General features: G+C 38.1%; 1 protein-coding gene and 1 non-coding gene across 2 annotated transcripts in view; both read left to right on the top strand.

Annotated features, from left to right (window-relative positions):
• The window catches only part of Phb2 (prohibitin 2), a 46,962-nt gene extending 27,649 nt beyond the window's left edge, over positions 1–19,313 (top strand). Inside the window, exons 5-8 of the mRNA XM_089107339.1 lie at positions 1,889–2,014; positions 14,587–14,694; positions 16,519–16,596; positions 19,065–19,313. Coding sequence (XP_088963465.1) covers positions 1,889–2,014; positions 14,587–14,694; positions 16,519–16,596; positions 19,065–19,181 — 429 coding nt within the window. The 3' untranslated portion in view covers positions 19,182–19,313. The remainder of the gene's footprint in view (positions 1–1,888; positions 2,015–14,586; positions 14,695–16,518; positions 16,597–19,064) is intronic.
• LOC148956368 (small nucleolar RNA U85) lies at positions 16,155–16,452 on the top strand. Its single transcript, XR_016142581.1, has one exon. It is a non-coding gene; the product is annotated as a small nucleolar RNA U85 (small nucleolar RNA).
• Positions 19,314–23,732: the final 4,419 nt, after the last annotated feature.

The raw sequence follows: 23,732 nt of genomic DNA, 5'->3' as shown, positions 1-23,732 counted from the left end.
GTAAACATTGAAAAATCCCAAGTATAGATTTAATCACAAATATTCACTTCATGCGTTTTTCTTTTCTGTTTTTATAAGTGTGTATGTGTGTGTGTCCTTCATCCTGGAATATGTTGTGAGTATTTTATCTTCAAGGGACTTCACGTGAGATACTTCATCTTCTAAATATTTTTTTTTTGCCAGTTTTAATGTTGTTAAAGCTAAGATTAAAAGAAATCGACGACAAAATGGCCAAGGATGATAAATCGAACTAAGCAATAGGAAAGTATTCACAAATAGCTGGTTAGCCTTTTACTGTCCTACGAATTGTGGATACGTATGCAAAGTATGGGAAAACCTTCTGATGTACGCCTAGTGGAGGCGTTCTCAATTCCAATGGGTAAAATGGTGGCATCAACGGTAGATTTAGTTACCAGACCAACTCCACAGGAAGTAATTACTCCTTCTTTTGAGTCCCAGCCTGTATCTTTTTGTACTTCCATCCTAAGGTAACCATTCTACAGTTACTACTAATTTTATATTTCCAAATCATTTTCTTTAACCCTTTTCTGGCCCTGCTATGACAACTCAATCCTCCAAAACACGAAAACAAGGGAAAAAGAATCTTAGAAATAAATTCTATAAGACATTTTACACCATGCATTCTGCCTATATTTTGGAATATAAGTAGACTATTCCAAAATCCCTTCTTTTCTTCTATTCGTCATACTTTCCCTTTGGCTGCTCAACTTTGCATGTGGGTTTTTCTGTCGGGGTAATTTTTGTAGGAACTTTTGGAAGGAGGAGGGGGGGGTATCAGACTAGAACCATGAAGGTCATCCTCAAAGCTTCCCTCAAATTCCTTACAAAGAATCTCAGACTAAGAATGCTCTGAGAGAAAAGGTAGTTATAAAGAGTTACAGCATATTATCAAGTAGTTGATAGTAAGGCAAATCTGGCCGTGAGATCTTAAACTTTGCTGCAAAAGGTTTCACTTTGAGTTTTTTCATCTTGCGTGATTTGTCTGATCATCTCACTTGTGTATTGCAGTCCAGTCCCTGTTTCATCTTGCAGAGGTTTAGTTAAAGCACCATGTAGAATAACAATAGAATAAGACCTTGCCAACGCTCAACCTCATCCAGTTTTGCGTGAATAGTTTAATCTTGACTTTTAAAACAATCACAAATAATTTTCTTTATATATTGTCCTTATTTAATGTACACCATTTCAGTTGTTTAGTGAAGGTCAAACTTTTAAAAAAATGAAAGTTTACGCTTAGAGTTCTAGTTGAATTTGAGCTGATGTGCGCCCGACATGCCTCGTCGAATCCGTTGCTCGTGGCAGAAGTTTGCTGCACATTGGAAACAACACGCAATGAAAAATTTCTCAGTATGATGTCGGGATTCAGTGTCTGTATTGACATTTATGTCGTAACTAGGAAAAATAATCGAAGTATTCTTGTACCTTAAATAACTGATTGTTTCTGCTCAGTATTACGTTTGGTACGACACAGCAGTCTTTTTCCTTGATTGTTTATAACCTACTAGTTCTTTTGTCGAGGTAAAATTCACGTTCATTTCTAGCGAGGTCAAGAACAATATAAAAAATGTCATTAATCTGCCTAATTCAGGAATATAGAAATCGAAGCTAACTGAATGATCCAAACAGCTTTGTTGACTATGTTGCTACAGCCTAGCAGGGAGTAAGCATTCCTAGACAATTTAGGATTTTCATTAAATATATATTCCTGCCTTAAATCTTCAAACCTTAAATTATCAGTCAAACACATGCGCTACATTTCGTCTCTTTTCACACACAACTGTTAAAAATTTAAATGTTGTGATACTTGGAAGCCCCAAAAGAGAATAAAATATGATAACTAAAATTATAGAGTGTTCATAAATTTTAGGTTTCCTTGCTTGTCAGAAGAGAATTAACAGAACGAGCAAGAGATTTCAACATTATCCTTGATGATGTTTCTATTACAGAGCTTTCTTTCAGTCAGCAATATTCAGCCGCTGTTGAAGCTAAACAGGTAAGGTGTATTTCAATGAGTTACTTTTAGTCTCGTGAGGGAGGGCGGAGTGGGTATCTGGGTTGCAGCGGTAGCTAGCAACCTAGCTACCACTGGAAACTTTCAGTCCCTTGGCTTGGACAGCAAGTACGCCATTAGAACCGCCTTGTCCGAAAGCCCTATGTAGGAAACTTTCAGTCCCTCGGCTTGGACAGCAAGGGAAATATATTAGCTTGAAAATCAAGAAAAGTGGCAGCTACTACAGCGTTCTGCCTAAACAGCATCTTTTTTCATTTTTTTCTTCCACAGATAGCTTGGCACTGGAACATCGTAGAGGGTTGTTCAACGGCTCGTTTTAAAGGAAATGAATGGGGTTAAAGACCTTTTATAATTAAAACAAATTATTTTTAAAATAAAATCAGTTTTTTACGAAACATGCATATTTCATGTTAAAGATTGATCAATGACGTCATAATCGTAGGTTGTAGCCAGTCTCTTACTATTTCAATTAAGAAAAAGCCATAGGCTTTTTCTTGCTTGTAATTTCACATCAAACAAAGAACGGATCAGATCAGACTGATCCGGGTTGCAGCAGTAGCTTACAATCTAGTAAGAGACGACCATGTCCAATGTTAATACGGGTTGCAGCGGTAGCTAGCAACCTAGTAAGAGACGATCACGCCCCATGGTAAAAACTAATTACATTAAAGAACAAACTTCCAGCCCATAGTAACTAAAATTTTCCATTATAGAGGCATTTTTATAAACAGAAATATGGGCGCCCCCTTTCACCAATAGAGGCTGATATTTTCATGGAAGACATTGAAGAAAGGGCTATTTCACAAAGTCTTTGTAAACCCGTGTTTTGGGTTCGTTTTAAAGATGATATTTCATGGGAGCATGGTGAAGAATCTTTGGGGTCTTCCCTTCACTTGCTTAACTCTTTGGATCCATAACTCAAATTTTTTCAGGAGTCAGAGGTAGATATGCGTCTTCCTTTCTAGGATGTTCTGGTGCACCGAAATGATACATGTCTTCGAGTTCGGGGTTTATAGAAAACCTACGCATAGTGACCGTTACTTAAATTATTCCTCTAATTATTCTCCTGTGGTTAAAAGAGGACTGGTCACATCTTTAGTCGATAGATCATTGCAGGTTTGTTCACCACGTTTCCTGGATTCAGAGCTTGACTACCTTAGGGATATTTTATTTGAAAATGGTTATCCAATTAGTTTAATAAATTCTGTAATTGAAAAACATATTAAAAAGCTATCAGATGGTGACAAAGCTAAAACAAATTAAAGTTAAAATCTCGTTTACCTTGATCTCCCGTACGTAAAAGGGGTTTCAGAACACATTTCCAAAGATGTAAAGAAAAAAAACATTTGCACCTATTATAGACCCAGTAAAACTATCAGTTCCCAAATTTATCAAGGTAAAGACCCTATCCCAAAAGGTGGAAACTTTGGTGTCTACAGAATTTTATGCTCATGTGGTCTTTGGTACATCTGAAGAACTTACCAACGGCTTAGGGATATATTAAATCAATACTAACTCAATTGAGAACACCCTTAAAAAGCAAAAAAAAAACCGGAAAATTTTGACCCTGTCCTTGCAGAACATATCTATGATTTTCCGGAAAATACTATTTTATTTAACTAAGCTAGTTTAATTTCTCATGACAAAGGTATTGTCCAGCACTACAGGGAAGCGGCTGAAATTTTTCAATACCAACATTTAGGTCTAGCTTTAAACACAGATTCCGGTGATTTAAGAATAAACGAGTCATATTTCGGCTTTATCAAAAGAGAAGCCGATACTTTAGTAATCCCTGAAATAAACCTTGAACTACTTTCCCAATCATATAATCAAACACGTGAACCCCTTTGGTCTCCAAGGGTGTCAGCAAGGAATGCAATAATTAAAATCAGAAATCAGTTGACATAGTTCTCTAATTTATTTAATTGCTCGTTCGTTTTGTTTTTGAGTGAACGAATTGTTTTCTTTTATTTCTCAGTTGTTCGCTAGTATCCGTCGATGGCAGGTAATAATTTTTTGGATTTTGTGCAAATCGCGGATATTGGCGAATGACTCGCTTTTATGGTTGTTAGGTATTTGGTTTTAATTTTATAATTTTTGGCTTTTATTGAACTTTACTCATCTTTAAATTTTTTGGTTTTTTCACATTCACATTGACTTTCCGCTTTTGTTTTTGTTGGTTTTTTTCTTCGGCACTTTCCTTCGTTTCGCACTGAAGAAGAGAGGCGGTTGTCCTCTCGAAGTATTCGCTTTGTTTGTTTATTTATTTGTTTGTTTGTCTATTGCTGATTCTAGGTGGGAGCAAAGGGCTAGCTAAGCCGGGAAATTTCCACGGCAGTGGTGGGCATCCAGGCAATGAGGCTTGACCCTCCGTCCCTAGGCAGCATAGGATATCCGTTGCGGACCTCAAAAGAGTGAAGTGTTGTAAACATCACTGAGCTTCACGGAGAGCAAGGTGATGGCTAACGTGCTTCGGGTGACCGCAAAACTTGGGACCTTGTGGTGTAGCTTATACCCAAGAAACGCCCAATGATGATGACAAATATAATGTTGAAAAGTTTGGCTACGGAATCCCCGGTATTATGCGATGCGACAAGAATGGCGCTCTCGTCGAAAAGTATGCTAGCTACCGTCTTATAAAGAAGACAAGGCCTGAATATTGGCTGCTGGAACCTGTGCTTGATTAAATGTTCATTGACACAAGCTTCTGTAGTGGATGAATTTTTATAACCTTGATATTCTGTGCGTTTCTGAGACGAGACTAAATGGACGTAACATCTTGACCCTTGAATCCTCGGCTGGGAAGGCAGTCTCTTTTTATGACTAGGGACCATTAGATGGATCTGGCCGAGCATGAGTAGGTATCCTGTTGTCCCCCAAAGCAGTTACTGGGCTCATCGAATATGAGCCTGTGTCTGAGAGAATCATACGGGCAAGAATTAAAGGTCGCACGAACAATCTGACTGTCCTTAGCGTTTACGCCCCAATAAGAGATGCCACTCAACAGCAAAAAGATCAGTTTTACAGTGACCTGCAGACAGTCATTGATAAGATTCCCCGGAAAGATATCCTCCTAATTCGAGGCGACTTCAATGCAAGAATCAGCGGAAAGCTGAATAACTCGGAACATGCGATCGGCAAGCACGGCCTCGGAGACAGGTGCACAAATGGAAACAGGCTTTTGCTGTTTGCAATGCAGAATAATCTCGCTGTGGCTAATACCTGGTTTAGGCACAAGCTGTGTCATAGGTATACATGGGAATCCCGCAATGGAAGAGTAAAGGCCCAAATAGATTATCTCCTTGTATCCCGACGATGGAAATACATGGTGTTGGACTCGAGAGTTCACAGAGGTCCTGACATGGGATAGAAATATGGATCGGACCACTTCTTGCTGAAGAAAAGGCTAAAGTACAGAATTAGCTCAAGGAAGACTACTATGCCGAACCAGAAAATAGACGTGTCGAAGCTGAAAGTAGATGAGTACCGAGGAGCATTTGTCCTTGAACACTCAAACCGCTTCGCTGTCCTTCAAGATGACACCGAGGAGGCAGTCCCGACTGATCAGTGCCCCAAGATAAAGATTGAGAAGAAATGAAGCAAATTTAAGGACCACATCAATGAAGATGCCTCAAACATACTTGGGTTTGTCAAGCGTAAAACCAAGAAATTGATCTCAGAAAAGACACTCAAACTCTCTGCCAAGAAAAAAGAAATGACCAACAAGAAGTTCCCCACATACAAAGTGCCACGACAAGAATGTCATAAATCAGCAAGAGCTGACAAAAAAGCCTATTGGTCTAATGTTGCCAGTGATATGGAAAGAGCCGCATCACGGAACAATACACGAAAACTCTATCATATACTTGGAGAATGCACTGGGAAGAAAAAGCAAACGATCATCCCCTCGCTTAAGGTGAAGGATGGGAAAATACTCACAAGCAGCGAGGAACGTATCGAAAGATGCCGAGTTCATTTCCAAGAACTATTAAGACCAGGAGACAATGGTAATCGAAAGCAACCACTTACAGCACCGCAGAACCCCCCCGCACAACCAGGCTTATGAAAATGTATGTACGGACCCACGCTCCGGGGATGAAGTAGTTAAGGCGATCCAAGTTTCGAAAAACCATAAAAGCCCAGGAATAGATGGGATTCCTGCCGAGTTACTGAAAGCTCTCCCCGAGGTGGCGGTGGATGAACTTCATAGCGTTATAACCGAAGGCTGGGACAATGAATACATCTCAAATGATTGGAAGACCTAAGTAATTATCTACATTTTCAAAAAAGGGAACCAAATGGACTGCGAAAACTAAAGAGGTGTATGACTTTCTCCATGGCTACTAAGCTCTCTACGGTCATACTTCTCAATAGGTTTAGAAACACCAGAAACAGCTGAACGTGACCAAACCAAGCAGGATTCCGACCAGGCATGGGTTGTTATGACCAGATTGTTATCCAGCGACAGATCCTTCGGCACCGGCTCAAACCCCAGCAAGAAACGATCCAATTCTTCAAAGACTTCATTACCACGTTTGATTTGGTCTATCGTGATTCAATATGGGAGGCAACGAGAGAGGACGGTGTACCTAAGAAGATCATTAATCTGCTCAAGGCATACTATGCTGGAACAAAGGCCCTGGTAAGAGTCAATGGCGATCTTTCAAATCTGGTCCTCATTGAGGAAGGTGTACGTCAAAGCTGTTTCATTTCACCAATTTTTTTCAATTTAATCATTAATTTGATCTTATGGGTCCTGAGCAATTGTAAGGACATTGTAGTTAGACAGTCTTTCTCTATCACACATCTTGACTATGGTGACGATGTGGACATGCTTTCTTAATCCATTTCAAAAACCAAGGCTATGATAAATGACGTGGCAGTCATGGCCCTTTCTAATGGTATCCAAATAAGCCTACCAAGAACAAAATCCAAGCGACCAGATGGGATGGATGAAACCCCTGTGACCCTAAATGGTAATCAGGTAGAGGACGTCCAGTCGTTCAAATACCTCGGATCGATGGTAAACCCTGCCGGCGAATCTTCAGAAGAAATCCAGAGCCGCATATCGTCAGCCTGGAGTGTCTTCCTTCAATTACGGAAGTATCTCTGGAAGCGGAGCGAAATATCGCTAACACAAAGCTCCGAGTGTATGAAGCTATGGTTCTCTCTGTCCTCCTCTATGAATGTGAAACGAGGTCACTGAAGGCAGCCGGAGGGTTGATCTTGAATACATTGAACCACAAATGACTGCGTTATATGCTGGGCATCCGCCTCTCAGATTGAATCTCGAATGAAGAAGTAAGGAGAAGGTTTGGGGATTGCCCCTTTGTCTCTGACATTGTTAAGCATAGGAGACTGAGATGGTTTGGCCACACAATGCGCAGACCAGATGACCATATAAGCAAAAAATGCCTCAAATGTCTACCACTACCTGCATGGAAGAAGAGGGCAGGACGCCAAAAGAAGACGTGGCAAGCAACAGTTAAGTCTGATCTGGAGCCAATCGGAGGATTCCAAAAATACGGCGGTCACTGATAACACCAATGGCTGGAATTGGTGGGGCCTACCACGCTCGAGTAGAACCGATGGAATGAGACGTGTCGTCATCTGCTGGGCGCCACGATGAGTCTGGATGCGGCTTGAACGTGCAACAAGTACAAGTAAGAAGTAAGTTTATTCAGTATTCTTGTTTGGCCTTAAAACCCCTTTTTTGATCGTTTCTTTTTCTTATATTTTGGCAGGCCAATGTGGCTTAAGAAATTATTACCGTGATGTCTTTCGGTTAGTTGAACATCCCTCATCAAGTCCTGGAAGTTTCAACTTAATACAATTAGCCGTTTCTACGACGTTACTGATACGTCCTTTTGATAACGTGTTTGTTTATGTACTTCTTGAAATTTTAGTCTCAACGCTCTTAGCCATACAAGTATTTGCAATAGAAGAAGTAGTTGAAGTACTAGTAGTAGCAGTAAATTTAGCAGTGATAGAGGTATCAGTAGTAGCGTAGTACCGTCAGTAGTACTGACTGGCTGGTCATTTTTACCGACTGTTTTTTGTCAATATTTAGCATAATGTCCGTTTGGAAGACAATACGTAAAATCACTGCAGATGGCGTGTTGTGACTAACTCCCCCCCCCCCCCAAAAAAATCCTTGAAAATTTCATCTTCATACCCATAGTCATGGTTGCAATAGTAGTCACAGTAGTAGTTTTGGTATTACTTGTAGTAGTATTAATTGTATTAGCAATAGTCCTAGTAGCAGCAGTAGTATTAACGTAATGTCTTTCGGTCAGTTGAATATCCCTCTCACAAGTCCTGGAAGTTTAAACTTAATACAATTAGCCGTTGCTATGACGTTAGTGATACGTCCTTTTGATAACGTGTTTGTTTATGTACTTCTTGAAATTTTAATTTCAATGCTTCTAGCCACACAAGTATTTGCAATAGAAGAAGTAGTGGAATTACTAGTAGTAGCAGTAAATTTAGCAGTGATAAAGGTATCAGTAGTAGCGTGCACATTTGGCCTTCTGGTCAGACGATTTTCCTCTTTAAGCATTCTCTGAAACCTGCAACTTAATACACAAATCAATTCTTGAGATACGCTCTTTTGACAGTGTACGTGCACACAATGTCATTACTAACCAAAATGTTTGGAGGGGGGAGCACGAGATTTTACCGACTGACTGGTCAGTTTTACCGACTGTTTTTATCAATAATTAGCATAATGTCCGTTTCAAATACAATGCATAAAATCACTCCACGAGTCGGTAAAACCGCTGCATCTACCAACCGAAATTTAGATTTCGGTACATATCATGTCAGTATTTTAATTAGATCCCGGCGCCGCGCCGATGAGGGAAGACCGGCGGCGGCGGGGCAAAAACAGCGCGCCGCCGGTAAGATGTTGGCGGCGCGCCGCCGGCGCGATCAATGTTGACCACAAACATTAATGTTTTCTTCAGTCTTTCTCAAACCACAACTTGAATTTACAACAGATTCGAGCCTATTCATGAGTTCAAAAATTCACAAGTTGCTGGCTGGAAACTGGCCTTCTTCGTTATTCATCAAGAGAAGTAGAAATCTGGTAGAAACAGAATTGTTGTGGCGTTTCAGAACCCTTGCATAATACGAGTAGTTGAAGTATCTATTAGCTATGTATTCTTAACATAAATAATTATCAAAATTAGTAGTTTTTTTTCATCGAGCATTACTGCATGCAAAACTTCAAATACCATATCACAAAATTCGACAGTTATCTGGGTAAAAACTTTGAATATAAATTTGAACTTAGAAGCTTAATTTTTTCATAATGCCCTGTGCCTGTATCTGTTTTGTCACCTTTAAAACAGTTGAAATGGGCGACTTTGATATTGATTGTTTTTTCTTGCTCTTTTGGATTCCTAAAAAGCCTTCTTGTATTAAAAACTGGTTTTTAATAACAATTTAAAAAAATGCATTTTAAAGCTTTTTTTTGTCTTCTTTATAGAATAAATGTCATGTAGGCTAAGGCTGAACTGCTGTTTTTTTGTTGCTTTTGGCTGCTCTTTTGGATATTATTCATTTTTTTCTTTTGGGGATTCAATCCAAATCATAAACTCATAAATACCTTATATCAGTCAAATTATAAACTGCATCTAAAAGGAATAAATTTATCAAATTGAAAAATACATGATGCCCTTCACATGAGAACACTTCAATTACAAAGAAACAAAAAACACTTAATGGTTTATTCGGTATGAAGAAAAGTTAAGTGCCAGCTATTATCTTAAGTAAAAAAATGAAAAGCTCATCCGTTTTAAATATAATTAAAGGAAACAACATGCAGACTGAAGTAGCTTCAGGAAGATGTTGAGATTTTCTTCCTAGTTCGTCACTTTTAATCCAAGCAAAATGTTAGGAGACTTAGTATCAGTTATTGAGTTTAAGCTTTGATTTCCAAATGCTCACAAAAATTGCCAAATTTAAGAAAGTCGCAACAATAAGTCACCTGTGGTCAAAATACTCGAAGACTCCTCTTTGATTCCCACCTAGGCTCAAAGCTTCTGCTATGGTCATATCCATGGAAATCTCCAAAGAGTTTCTTTTTAAAATAGCTTTTAAGCGTAATTAGGGGTATTTAGCCTTTTTTGCTTTTCTTCAAAGCTTTGAAAAAAGTTTTATAACATTTCAAATGTTACATTTGTTATATTTGGGCATATTTTTGGTCATCATTTGTGGGGTGATGGAATTTTTTAAACAACTGTAGGTACGTAAGAACGTTGCAACATCTAGTACCCTGAGGTCATAAGACTGTCAAAGTGTAAGTGAGGTCATAAGACTGTTAGTGTAATTTGGGCACTGGACCAAAGGCGCCATTGTCACTCGAGCGCAACATTAGGTGGGGATGTCGATACCGCTGTCGTCACAACAATTCGTTTTAGTGTGAATCTGCCTGGTACTTATGAATGAATGTTTTCAAAGTAAACCCGTTTCATCAATAACAAAGAAAAAACGGGTTGGACGTATATGTCCCTTTCCCTTTGGACGATAAAACCATGCAAGTGCTGTATCAAGTATAACTCACGAAAATCTTGTTAATTTTTGTCAACTTTTCAACTTTTTGGCATTCCTGTTTTCAATAAAAAAAAAAATCAAGGCACTATCACTTAAATATAATAACTCCCTATGCCCCCCCCCTGGATACCATCTTGATAGGATACCGTCTCTGCTTTAAATAAAAAAAAAATTATTAACTTATTGGCATCCCTTCTTCAAAAAAATAAATCGAGGTATTATCATTTAAATATGATAGCTCACCCCCCCCCCCTCTGGATACCACCTTGATAGGATGCCGTCTCTGCTTTAAATTAAAAAAAAAATTAACTTTTTGGCATCCCTGCTTTCAATAAAGAAATTTCGAGATATTATCATTTATATGTAATACCCCCCCCCCTCTGGATACCACCTTGATTGGATACCGTCTCAGCTTTACATTAGAAAAATAATTTACTTAATAATTAACTAGGTCACTATATAGTTCAAGCAAATATGCAAAATAATGTTAAACAGCTTAGTGGTCCTTGAAAAAAAAATTGAGGGTATGAGTAAAGGGCTACAAAGACAACAACAAAAATGTCGAAATTAATCAGATATACCTCAAATTATTGGAAAACTGAGTCATAGATTCGCCGTGGCATTCAATAAGATCCAAAGAATCTAATTAAAAGGGAGCATACACAAAAGCCAAATTACGACAGTAGCCTATGAAAAATTGCAAAATACCTAATATGATGAACAAGTCCCAATGTGGGGCCCTGGGTCTATCAAAATATTTCAATGGTTTCCCAGGGAATTTGATATCATTTTCTTCTGTCTCCACTTTAAATGAAAAAAATAATTATCATTTTGGCATCCCTGATTTCAATAAAAAAAAATGAGGTATTATCATTTTAAAATGATAGCCCCTACCCCCCCCCCTCCTATAGACAATAATTTACAATTTATTTATGAATCATATTTTTGGGGTAACTTCCGTTTCAATCTTTAATTTCCCAACCTTGTACATAGCTTAGTCTATAGCTAAATTTTGTCTCAATAGAAGGTTTTTTTTTTTGGGGGGGGGGGGTAAAAATGTTTCAGAAAGAAGATTGTATTTTCTATCAGGTGTTCGACAATTGAGTATTAAACATTAAAAAAAATCTTATCTAAAACAGCAAAAGAAAAACTAATTCTGCAAACTTACAATTCAGCTGTAGAAACAATCTATCAGCTATCAACTTCAAAATGCAACTGAAAGCTGAAGCTGTACAGTAATGAATGCGTTATATAATTCTATTCAATTTGAAAATAAAATTCTTGACTATGAATGATGTAAGAAATAGCGATTGGAAAACTGCATTCGAAATGATTTAAACTCATTTCATAAAGATGATACTATTTTTGTCAACATATGAAGAACTGTGTATATTGCAATATTTGCAATTGCATATTGCATCTGTCTGGTTTTTATGCAAAGCAACTAAGAGATGAAAATTAACGAACAAGAGAGTAATGAAGAATTGTGGTATGCAAAGTAATATTTGGCTGGGAAACTCACTGGTGATAAATCGCTAGGGGTGGCACCGTGATTGCGTGATTTTTGGGGATTCGGGGAACCAATTTTTTGTTCGGGGTGACACATAGATTTTCGGGGAAATACCCAGAAATTCTGGAATAGTGCAAGCCCTGCTTGATTTCTAATCAGGAAAATCAAAATACTAAACCACACGAGAAGGAAAAGCTCCGACTGCGGTTGACGCAATAAAGAATTGCCGCAAAATTAATTTAAAGTCGACCGAACGCCGCCACCTCTGCCGGTGGCGGTGCGCCTGCGTCGTGCCGGGGGCGTTGCGACACTTCGGCGGCGGTCGACCGGGCCTCTCGTCGGCGGCGTTCGGTCAATCCGCCGGCGCGGCGCCGGGGTCTAATTTTAATGCCGTTTATTTAACCAAATGGAAAGTTTTGGCACCATCTATAAAATTGCGGCAGGAGTCGGTAAAAGTGCTGCGTTAATAGCCAAAGTTCGAAATTGCTGTAGATGCCATGTCAGTATTTTCGTAGTCTTTATTGAACCGAACAAAGAATTTTAACCGCGTCGGAAAAATCGTGAATCCAGTGAATCGTCACTAGTTACTCAACTTTATAAATAAAAAAGAAATTACACAAAGAAGAGATTTATAAAACCTTAAAATCGCCCTTTTTTTAGATTAATTCCACTAGTGTGGAATTAAATGAAATCTCATAAGCGTATTTTCTAAGAAACTCTAGAGAGAAATATTTCGCAATGAAAGCTCATTTAGAAAATATAACTATTATTCAGATTAGCAGAATTTTAATTCTTATTTATTGAAGCAAATTTTAAAAATTTCCAAAATAGATCGCGAAACCCCTGGAAAATTACGTCAATTTGAAATATAAGGTGTAATATTGAAATTGTCAGTTTCAAAAACTCTGAATTGAAGACTTACTGTCCACCACCCTGAACAATTGTTCCCACTGTCCATTTTTGTTTTCGAGATGTGTTCTTGTTTCGTGTCCATTTCATGTACTATCTAAATATTAAAATTACTCACCTTGTGACAGCTTAGTGGATGAATCCACGCTCGGGAATATCTGAGACCGTGTTTCGATTCTTACTGTCGCAAGAAAAATAGAATAATGCCGCTAGTTCTGTATCAGTAATTTTTTTTTTTACAAAATAACGGAAATTATGGTATATTCAAAACAATATGTAGGCAATATTTGTATTAAGGTAATTTAATGAGCCAATAGGAAGGCCCTTCTAAGACTACCAAAAGTGCCTATTTTCATCTCATTTTGGCATTTCACTTCCATTATTTGAAGCATTCAATGGACATCCCTTATGGCTTTCATACTCTTAAGCGATTTCCAATATCCATGGTCACCGTCCTGTTGTCTGGAAAAACTCCTTTCCGTGGGATAGGGATTTTGCATTGGTTTGGGCACTTTTGTCGGAAACTGGGTTTTTCCCACAGCGCCTTTTCATTAGAAACAAATAAAAATTCATTTGAAAATGTTTTGAAAAAGTTTTTCAAAGATAAGTAAAAATGATATTACAACCTGAGACAAAACAGAAATAAAGTCTTATAATTATTCAGACTTGAACAAAAATGATCAGTCTAATAATAGTTCTGTGTCGCTTATCTGTCTGTCTAATGGACTAGTGAGCAGAAATTACTATCAATGAATAAATGAAACTTAAAGCAAAACGAAATTAAAGTAGATATTCACATCAAACATAGAGATCACAGATGTTGCTACAGACGAATAAATAAATCCTAAAACGAACAGAGATTAAAATGAATAATCACTGATTAAGATGAATAATCAATGAATAATTAGAATGAAAAGAAACTACCGCAAACAGGAATAAGGCTACTGCCCCCCCCCCCCAAACCTTCTAAAGGCTGTAGCTTCGTTTCCACTTTATTGAAAACGACTTATATTCGATCAGTGTGTTTTTTTCGTAAGATCATCAACAACAAAAATGATATCACAGACTATTCAAAGTTTACAAATTACAAATAATTGTGGTGCTACTCTTCCTTCCTCTCGAACCCAATTAACAGTTTGAGTGTCATTTGTGTTTTACTGAAAACGATATGCGTTTTTAACATTGTGGTTTTTTCGTCACAACATGAACATCAACAAAAAGTAAAATCAACTTTTATTTAACATGACTGGAAAGAATGAATAAAGTGAACTGATTGTTTGTATATAATGCTATTAATTCCTGGAAGCAGATATCCAATTAAAAGAAAAAAGAGCAGAAACCAGCATAATAGAAGCAGGCTTTAAAAAGCTTACTTTGTCAAGTAAGGCTAGTTAGAGGAATACCACTTGCCATGTATGGTTTGGTGAGTTTAATGTCTTACGTACGTTTTGTGGCATGTCTGCTGTTACAAATTTCCTTCAGCCCAGCAGGCAAAGAGGTGTACAGTACGAAACCTTCTGACAATTGGGTGATTCAATGTAAAGAAAAAGTATCTATAATTTTTCTTTCTAAATTACAGGTGGCCCAGCAAGAGGCTCAGCGAGCTGCTTTCGTCGTTGAAAAGGCGGTGCAGGAGAGACAGCAGAAGATTGTACAGTCTGAGGGTGAAGCAGAGGCAGCAAAGATGATATCCTTTTCAAACAATTTCATTCGTTAAATCGTTATTTAAACTATTACCAACCTGGTGGTATTGGCCTCCCTCTTGATACATCCCTGGCCGTACGGATACTAAAAATGATTTTAATTAGGGATTCAAATACATGACAACCCACGAAAGCTATCTGTACGGATATTTTTTTATAATCATGATTTTGTTAGCTAACTTGGACCAAAAAAAACTTGATACATATTCAGCTATTGTTACTAGGCTTAGTCTAGGTCTATATTCTAGCCAAGCCTTTATAGGATCATAAGCTTTGTTTACTTTTACCCAGTCAAATCATTATCTGTATTAGCTCAAAGAAAGAAAAGCTTATGGAACAATTTCAGATAGTCTTAAAAAAAAAAATGTTTCCTTTAGGCGTTCCATTAGATTTTAAGTAATACTATTGATGAATTATATCATCCGTGAGACCCAAAACGTGTAACCGATAATCCTTCGAAGAATGAGGTAGTACTCGATTAAGGCTCATCTGGTTAACCTTCGTTCAAAAAGTATTTTTCAGTCGTGTTTTTGTCAATGAATAAATAATAATAATTAAAATAAAAAGTGGAGTGATTCAGACAAATACTTGCCCATATCTCAAGCTCTAAAGTAAGAAGGAGTAACCGCTTGCAGAATTTGGCCACATGTTGCAACTTCACGGCTTTCTTTTTTTGTAAATCTTTCGAAAAATCAAATTCGTAAATTGAAGAAAAAAACTTCTAAAAAGAATCTCCATGAACCTTATTCCTGTTCTACTATAAAACTAAGAGAACATGTCTATTGGGTGTCCACATGACAATATTATAGTCAAAACTCGGTATTTTAAGCTATTTTTTTTCTATTTGTTACCGTTTTTAATATTTTACTTAATATCTTTTAGTTTATACTTATTATTGAATGTGTAAAACAACTTAATGAAGAAGTTTCGAACATCTTATTCCTTTAGAAATTCTTCTTTACAATTGAGACTTGCAGCGAATCACGTGCAGGAAGATAGTATACTTTCGCTGCTAGTTTCATGGTTCCAGCAAATACTGTAACCTAGTTAAGAGCGAACGACAACCTTTAGTAACCGAAACTTTGAAAACGCGTTTTGAAAAAAAAACGTCTCGTGAGAACAATTTTTCGCTTGAAGTTCATTCGGAAATGATTACTTAGTCTATTCCGGGGTATGTTTCTTTAAAGAAAGTTAGCAAATAATTGAAAATCGGTCCATAATTTGTAATTTGAGTAAAACGTTAATACCCTCCTAGGCTTAAAGTGGGAGTATTTCTTTGGTCTCTTTTATCTGCTCTAAGAAACACGATATGTTTCTAATCGGTAAGATCAATCGTATCACTAAACTATTAAGTTAACAGTTCCTTGAATTATGCTTTATATATGTATGCTTTATATTATATATTTTCTACAATTAGCTTGTTGACTGAAAATGGTGTTACTTTTATTTATGACGAGAAAAGCGATATGAAAGTAGTCCAGTTCCATCAATCTTAAGACTCGCTCTGTTCCCACAAATTGTCTGTAATCTTGGTAGCTGTTGATAGCAATAAACATGCTGCTGTAAGGCCGGACATAGAGAATTTGGTATAGTCTTTTAATTGTATTTTTTTGCAAAAAGAATAGCATTTAATACTAAGGATATACCAACAGTTGTTTTTTTTTCGTTTTTTTTTCTGTGGGTGTAGAGGTAAGATTGTTGGAAGGACATACTAATGACTATTCTTTAGTAATCTGAGATATTGTGAAATTAATTTTCTTGTTGTATGTTTTTGTAATATTGTTTTCCTTAACACTCTTTGTTCTTACTTGGGAGAGGCAATTGGATTGAATCCTGGATACCTGAAACTGCGGAAGATCAGGGCTGCTCAAAATATTTCAAGAACTGTAAGTGGGTTTACGCACTCTCTCTATCTCACTCTCTCGCTCTTCCCATCTCTCTCTCTATCTCACTCTCTCGCTCTACCCATCTCTCTCTTTATCTCTGTCTCTCGCTCTTTCCATCTCTCTCTCTCGCTCTTTCTCACTCTCGCTCTTTCCATCTCTCTCTCTCTCTCGCTCTTTCTCACTCTCTCCCTCTTTCCATCTCTCTCTCTCTCTCTCTCTCTCTCTCTCTCTCTCTCTCTCTCTCTCTCTCTCTCTCTCTCTCTCTCTCTCTCTCTCTCTCTCTCTCTCTCTCTCTCTCTCTCTCTATCTCTCTCTTTATCTTTCTCTCTTTTTCTCACTCTCTCGCTCCGTCTCTCTCTCTCTCTCTCTAACTCTTTCACACTCTCTCTCTCTCTCTCTGTCTCTCTCTCTCTCTCTCTCTCTCTCTCTCTCTCTCTCTCTCTCTCTCTCTCTATATCACTCTCTCTATCACTCTCTCTGTTTCTTTCTCACTCTCTCGCTCTTCCCATCTCTCTCTTTCTTACTCTCTTGCTCTTCTCATCTCTCTTTATTTCTATCCTCTGCTTTGTTCGTGATCAGGGTAACGAATATTTTTTGCGACAGTTAAGTTTCTACATAAATTTCTTAGAGTGTGAACCTACAGCGTACAAACTTCAAAATGAAAGCACATCACTGGTACTCGGGTACTATCACCACTTGCTCTATGTTTTATCTATGCAATGAAATAATATAAACTCTTCGAATTCGACATTAAAAAGTGTTTTTCTTCAATTAAATGTTTACATTAAGTATATTGTAAGATATCTGGTATGCCTTTTAATGGTGTCTATGTAAAAACGTTAGGTTTTTTTTTTTTATTATTTGCACTTTTTGGAGCATTATAATATATTTGTTGTAGTCATCTTTATCTTATTTTTTTCCAATGTCAAAAAGCACAAAGAAATGAATGCAAAGACGACAAACGGGTCTATGGCCAGTAAATGAAAACAAAGAAAAACAACAAAAATCAAACGAATATTTCGCCCGTATACAACAAGGCGTCTTTAGCGTAGAAAAAAAGAAAAAAACTAAAACTAAAAAAATATATATATAAATAAAGTAGACTAACCTAAAATATATAATATACAATTACTTAACATTTACAATTTGCAGCTACCTTCATCAAACCACAAAAGTAAAAGAGTTACTTTTGTGGTTTAATCAAGGTAGGTACAAATTGTAAATGTTAAGTAATTGTATATTATATATTTTAGGTCAGTCTATCTTAGTTTTATATGTATTGTTTAGTTGGTTTTTTTTTGTTTTTTTTTGTTTTTGTACGCTGATACGGTTAGATACGATAGCTGATTTTTTTTTTTAGATAAGGGTCAAACATTCGGTGAATTTTTGTTGTTTCTCTTCGGTTTTAACTACCGTCCCTAGATCAGGTCGCCATCTTTACAAACAGTTATTTCTGTGTTTTTTCATGGCTAGTTAGTTCGACTTTATATTATTTATTCTTCGGTGGCTACCAAAAAAGGGGATTTTGAAATTCGGGACGATTAAGTCCCGAATTTCAAATATTTGCTTTTGTTAATAATAATAAATTGATCTTGCTGGTGTATTGTGAAGTATTTGCTTCATCTGCCTCCATAGTACCTAATTTTGCTAGTAGCGTCAAATTCTAAGGTCAATGATACAGAAGTTACAGTCACTCGACGAATAGCTAACCATAATCAGAACCGAAATGAATAGTCCCATCTGCACAAGTATTGAATTAATACATTAATTAATTCTCTTTTGTAATTTTGACTCTTTGAAATGGCCCTTGATTTTGTTCTGGCGGTATCGGCTCTTGAGCCTTCCCAAATAGCCTTTGATTCAATGAATTATTTAATATACGATTGAAAAAAGAAGTAATATACAAAACAACACAAACACTTATTTGGCGGGCTTCTTGGAGAGCAGAAAGTCTTCCTTGTAGGCTTTTTGGTGCCCCTCCTCCCGCTCGTTTCAGTTGACAGTTGATGCCTTCGAGCCTTGCAAACGGCTCTTGATTCGGACTGATGGGACTTGGGTTTTTTCTCTTCGCAACTTACGCTCGCTTTGATTGCCTTTAAATTCAGGATTATTTTGGTATCTCTTCGCTAATTTTATTCAGGCCCCAAAGTTCAGTAAAGTTTAAGCAAGAGCAAGAGACATCTAGGAAGCTAATAACTTTTTTTTTATCATGGTTTTTATAAAGTCCTTTTCTAGTTTTACGAAATTTTTTGACGTTTTCGAAGGTTTCATTGATATTTTCTTCATGTCCAATTTCGTTTATGATTTCACAATTGATTAGATTATTTACAATAATACCAAGCGACGTAATAATTTTTGTAGAGCGTGATCTAAAGGGCACTGGGGGGGGGGGGATAATACTCCCACCTTTACAATAATTAAAAACATAATAATTTATGTTTTTCGTATTACATCTCTTTCTTTTCTAGATTGCCCAGAGTCAGAACCGAGTGTACCTGAATGCTGAGAACTTGATGATGAATATTTCTGATCCTAAATTCGACGAGGCTGCTAACTTGTTAAAAGGAAAGAAAAAAGGCAATTGATTTGTTAGTTAGCCATCAAAAGGATTTTTAGTAAAGACTCCTCGAAGAAAATATGTGAAATATTCCTTTGTTAGTGTCCTGTATGAAGCACTAAGTTTCTTAAATTTGAAATAAATCGTTTACTATCAGGAACTATACCTTCTAGTAAATGAAAGTAAAAGAAATTTGATTTCCAGATGGAAAATATGTTTTTGAGGAGGACACTCCCCCACAACCCTCAGGGCAAGGGTTTTAAGTTATGCCCTGGGGGCATATAAGGTTTCATAGTAAAGAACGTAAAGTAAAGAACGATATGGGCACAATGTGTTTTTTTTTTTTTTTTCTCCATACCCGGGTACTTCCTATCGAAGGACTTGTCGTAGAAACTTTTAAAAAGGGCTCATTCGATTGGAAATTGGAGTGGCTAGTGCCCTTTTTAATAGTCGAAAGTGATTGGAGGGCAACTAGCCCCCCCCCCCCCCTACGCCCATCATTCCACCAAACACATCCAATCAAAATTTTGAGATAGCCATTTTGTTCAGCGTAGTTGATTTCCAAATAGAAATTATGTTTTTGAGAAGGACACTCCCCCACAACCCTCGGGGAAAGGGTCTTAAGTTATGCCCTGAGGACATATAAGAATGATGTTGGCACAATGTACCATCTATTATTTTTTTCCTTTAGAGCAGGATACTTCATTTGGAAGGTGTCGTCGTAGAAACTTCAAAAGGGGCTCTTTCGATTGGAAATTGAGAGTTCTAGTGCTCTTTTTAATAGTCGAAAGTTATTGGAGGACAACTCGCCCCCCCCCCCGCGCCCATCATTCCCCAAACACATCCAATAAAAATTTCGAGATAGCCATTTTGTTTAGCGTAGTTGATTTCCCGATAGAAATTATGTTTTTTGAGGAGGACACTCCTCCAAAACCCTCGGGGCAAAGGTTGTATGCTGTGCCGTGTGGGCATATGAGTTTTTTATAGAAGGCGTTGTCGTAGAAACTTCAAAACAGGCTCATTCGATTGGAAATTCGAAGGGCTAGTACGTTTTTTAATAGTCGAAAGTGATTGGAGGGCAACTAGCCCCCCCTCCACGCCCATCATTCCTCCAAAGGCATCCAATCAAAAGTTTGAGATAGCCATTTTGTTCAGCGTAATTGATTTCCAGATAGAAAATATGTTTTGAGGAGGGCACTCCCCCACAGCCCCCAGGGCAAGGGTTTTAAGTTACGCCCTGGGGGCATATAAGGTATTTATAGAAGGCTTTCTCGTAGAAACTTAAAAAAAAGGCTCATTCGATTGGAAATTCAAAGGGGTAATGCTCTTTTTAATAGTCGAAAGTGATTCGAGGGCAACTAGCCCCCCCCCCACGCCAATCATTTTGCCCAAACACATCCAATCAAAATTTTGAGACAGCCATTTTGTTAAGCGTAGTTGATTTCCCAATAGAAAAAGTTTTTGAGGAGGACACTCCCCCGGAGCCCTCAGGGCAAGGGTTTTAAGTTATGCCCCGGGGGCATATAAGGTTTTTAAAGAATTCGTTATCGTAGAAACTTCAAGAAAAGCTCATTCGATTGGAAATTCAAAGGGCTAGTGCCCTTTTTAATATTCAAAAGTGATTGGAGGGTAACTAGACCCCCCCCCCCCACGCCAATCATTCCCCCAAACACATCCAATAAAAATTTTTAGATAGCCATTTTGTTCAGTGTAGTTGATTTCCAGATAGAAAATATATTTTTGAGGAGGACATTCCCCCACAACCCTGAGGGCAAAAATTATAAGTTATGCCCTGGGGGCATATAAGGTTTTTTATTGAAATCTTTGTCTTAGAAACTTGAAAAAGGGCTCATTCGATTTGAAATTCAAAGGGCTAGTAGCCTACCCTTTTTAATAGTCGAAAGGGGTTGGAGGGCAACTAGCCCCCCACGCCCATCATTCCTTCAAGCACATCCAATCAAAATTTTGAGATAGCCCTTTTGTTCAGCGTAGTTGATTTCCAGGTAGAAAATATGTTTTTGAGGAGGACACTCCCCCACAACCCTCAGGGCAAGGGTTTTGAGTTATGCCCTGGGGCAATATAAGGTTTTTATAGAAGGGTTTTAAGTTACGCCCTGGGGGGCATACAAGGTTTTTATACAAGACTTTGTCGTAGAAACTTCAAAAAAGGCTCATTCGATTGGAAATTCAAAGGGCTAGTGCCCTTTTTAATAGTCGAAAGTGATTCTAGGGCAACTAGCCCCCCCCCCCCCTCCACGCCCATCATTTTGCCCAAACACATCATATCAAAATTTTGAGATAGCCATTTTGTTCAGCGTAGTTGATTTCCAGATAGTAAATGTTTTTGAGGAGGACACTCTCCCAGAGCCCTCAGGGCAAGGGTTTTAAGTTATGCCCCGGGGGCATATAAGGTTTTTAAAGAAAGCGTTGTCGTAGAAACTTCAAGAAAGGCTCATTCGATTGGAAATTCAGAGGGATAGTGCCCTTTTCAATAGTCGAAAGTGATTGGAGGGCAATTAGCCCCCCCCCCCCACGCCAATCATTCCCCCAAACACATCCAGTCAAAATGTTGAAATAGCCATTTTGTTCAGCGTAATTGATTTCCAGATAGAAAATATATTTTTGAGGAGGACATTCCCCCACAACCCTGAGGGCAAAGATTATAAGTTATGCCCTGGGGGCATATAAGGATTTTTATTGAAATCTTTGTCGTAGAAACTTGAAAAAGGGCTCATTCGATTTGAAATTCAAAGGGCTAGTAGCCTATCCTTTTTAGTAGTTGAAAGTGATTTGAGGGCAACTAACCCCCCTCTCACGCCCACCTTCTCCCCAAACACATCCACTCAAATTTTCGGGAGAGCCGTTTTGTTTCATCTGGTTGAAAGTTCTAGAAATAGGTCTGTAAAGTTGACAATCCTTCCCCCAACAGCCCTCATGGTCAGGTTTGTAAGTCATATCCTCGGGGTATAAAAAGTACTTATTGAAGGACCCCTCGCCCTCCCCACGCCCATCGTTCCTCCAAACACATCTAATCAAAATTTTAAGATAGCCATTTTGTTCAGCGTAGTTGATTTCCAGATAGAAAATATAATTTTGAGGAGGACACTCCCCCAAAACCCTCAGGGCAAGGGTTTTAAGTTATGCCCTGGGGTCATATAAGGTTTTTATAGAAGGCTTTGTCGTAGAAACTTCAAAGGGGGCTCATTTGATTGGAAATTCAAAGGACTAGTGCCCTTTTTAATAGTCGAAAGTGATTGGAGGGCCACTAGCCCCCCCCCCGTGCACATCATTCCCCCAAACACACCCAATAAAAATTTTGAGATAGCCATTTTGTTCAGCGTAGTTGATTGCTAGATAGAAATATGTTTTTGAGGAGTACACAACCCTCAGGGCAAGGGTTTTAAGAGGTTTTATAGAAGGCATTGTCGTAGAAACTTCAAAACATGCTCATTCGATTGGAAATACAAAGGGCTAGGGCCCTTTTTAATAGTCGAAAGTGATTGGAAGGCACCTAGCCCCCCCCCTCCTCACGCCCATCATTCCCCCAAACACATCCAATCAAAATTTTGAGATAGCCATTTTGTTCAGCGTAGTTGATTTCCGGAGAGAAAATAAGTTTTTGAGGAGGACACTCCCCCATAACCCTCAGGGCAAGGGTTTTAACTTATGCCCTCGGGGCATATAAGGTTTTTATAGAAGGCGTTGTCGTAAAAACTTCAAAACAGGCTCATTCGATTGGAAACTTCAAAGGGCTAGTGCCCTTTTTAATAGTTGAAAGTGATTGGAGGGCAACTAGCACCCCCCCCCCCTCCACGCCCATCATTCCGCCAAACAAATCCAATCAAAATTTTGAGATAGCAATTTTATTCAGCGTAGGCTAGTTGCTTTCCAGATAGAAAATATATATTTGAGGAGGACACTCCCCCACAGCCCTCAGGGCAAGAGTTTTAAGTTATATCCTGGGGGCATATCAGGTTTTTATAGAAGGCGTTGTCTTAAAAACTTCAAAAAAGGCTCATTCGATTGGAAATTCAAAGGGCTAGTGTATTTTTTAATAGTCGAAAGCGATTGGAGGGAAACTAGCCCCCCCCACGCCCATAATTCCCCCAAACACATCCAATCAAAATTTGAGATAGTCATTTTGTTCAACGTAGTTGATTTCCAGATAGATAATGATTTCCAGATAAATGTTTTTGAGGAGCACTCCCGCACAACCCTCAGGGTAAGGGTTTTAAGTTATGCCCTAGGGGCATATAAGGTTTTTATAGAAGGCTTTGTCGTAGAAATTTCAAGAAAAGCTCATTCAATTGGAAGTTCAAAGGGCTAGTGCCCTTTTAGATAGTCGAAAGGGATTTAAGGGCAACTAGCCCCCTCCCCCACGCCCATCATTCCACCAAACACGTCCAATAAAAATTTTGAGATAGCTATTTTGTTCAGCGTAGTTGACTTCCAGATAGAAAATATGTTTTTGAGGAGGATACTCCCCCACAGCCCTCAGGGCAAGGGTTTCAAGTTATGCCCTGGGGGCATATCTGGTTTTTATAGAAGGTGTTATCGTAGAAACTTCAAAAAAGGGCTC

This window comes from Artemia sp. Qi Xiang Cuo, chromosome 1 (assembly GCF_049724085.1).
Source record: "Artemia sp. Qi Xiang Cuo chromosome 1, ASM4972408v1, whole genome shotgun sequence".
Taxonomy (NCBI): Eukaryota; Metazoa; Arthropoda; class Branchiopoda; order Anostraca; family Artemiidae; genus Artemia; species Artemia sp. Qi Xiang Cuo.
Note: the sequence above shows the minus strand (reverse complement) of the source record. Positions and strands in the feature narration are given on the sequence as shown.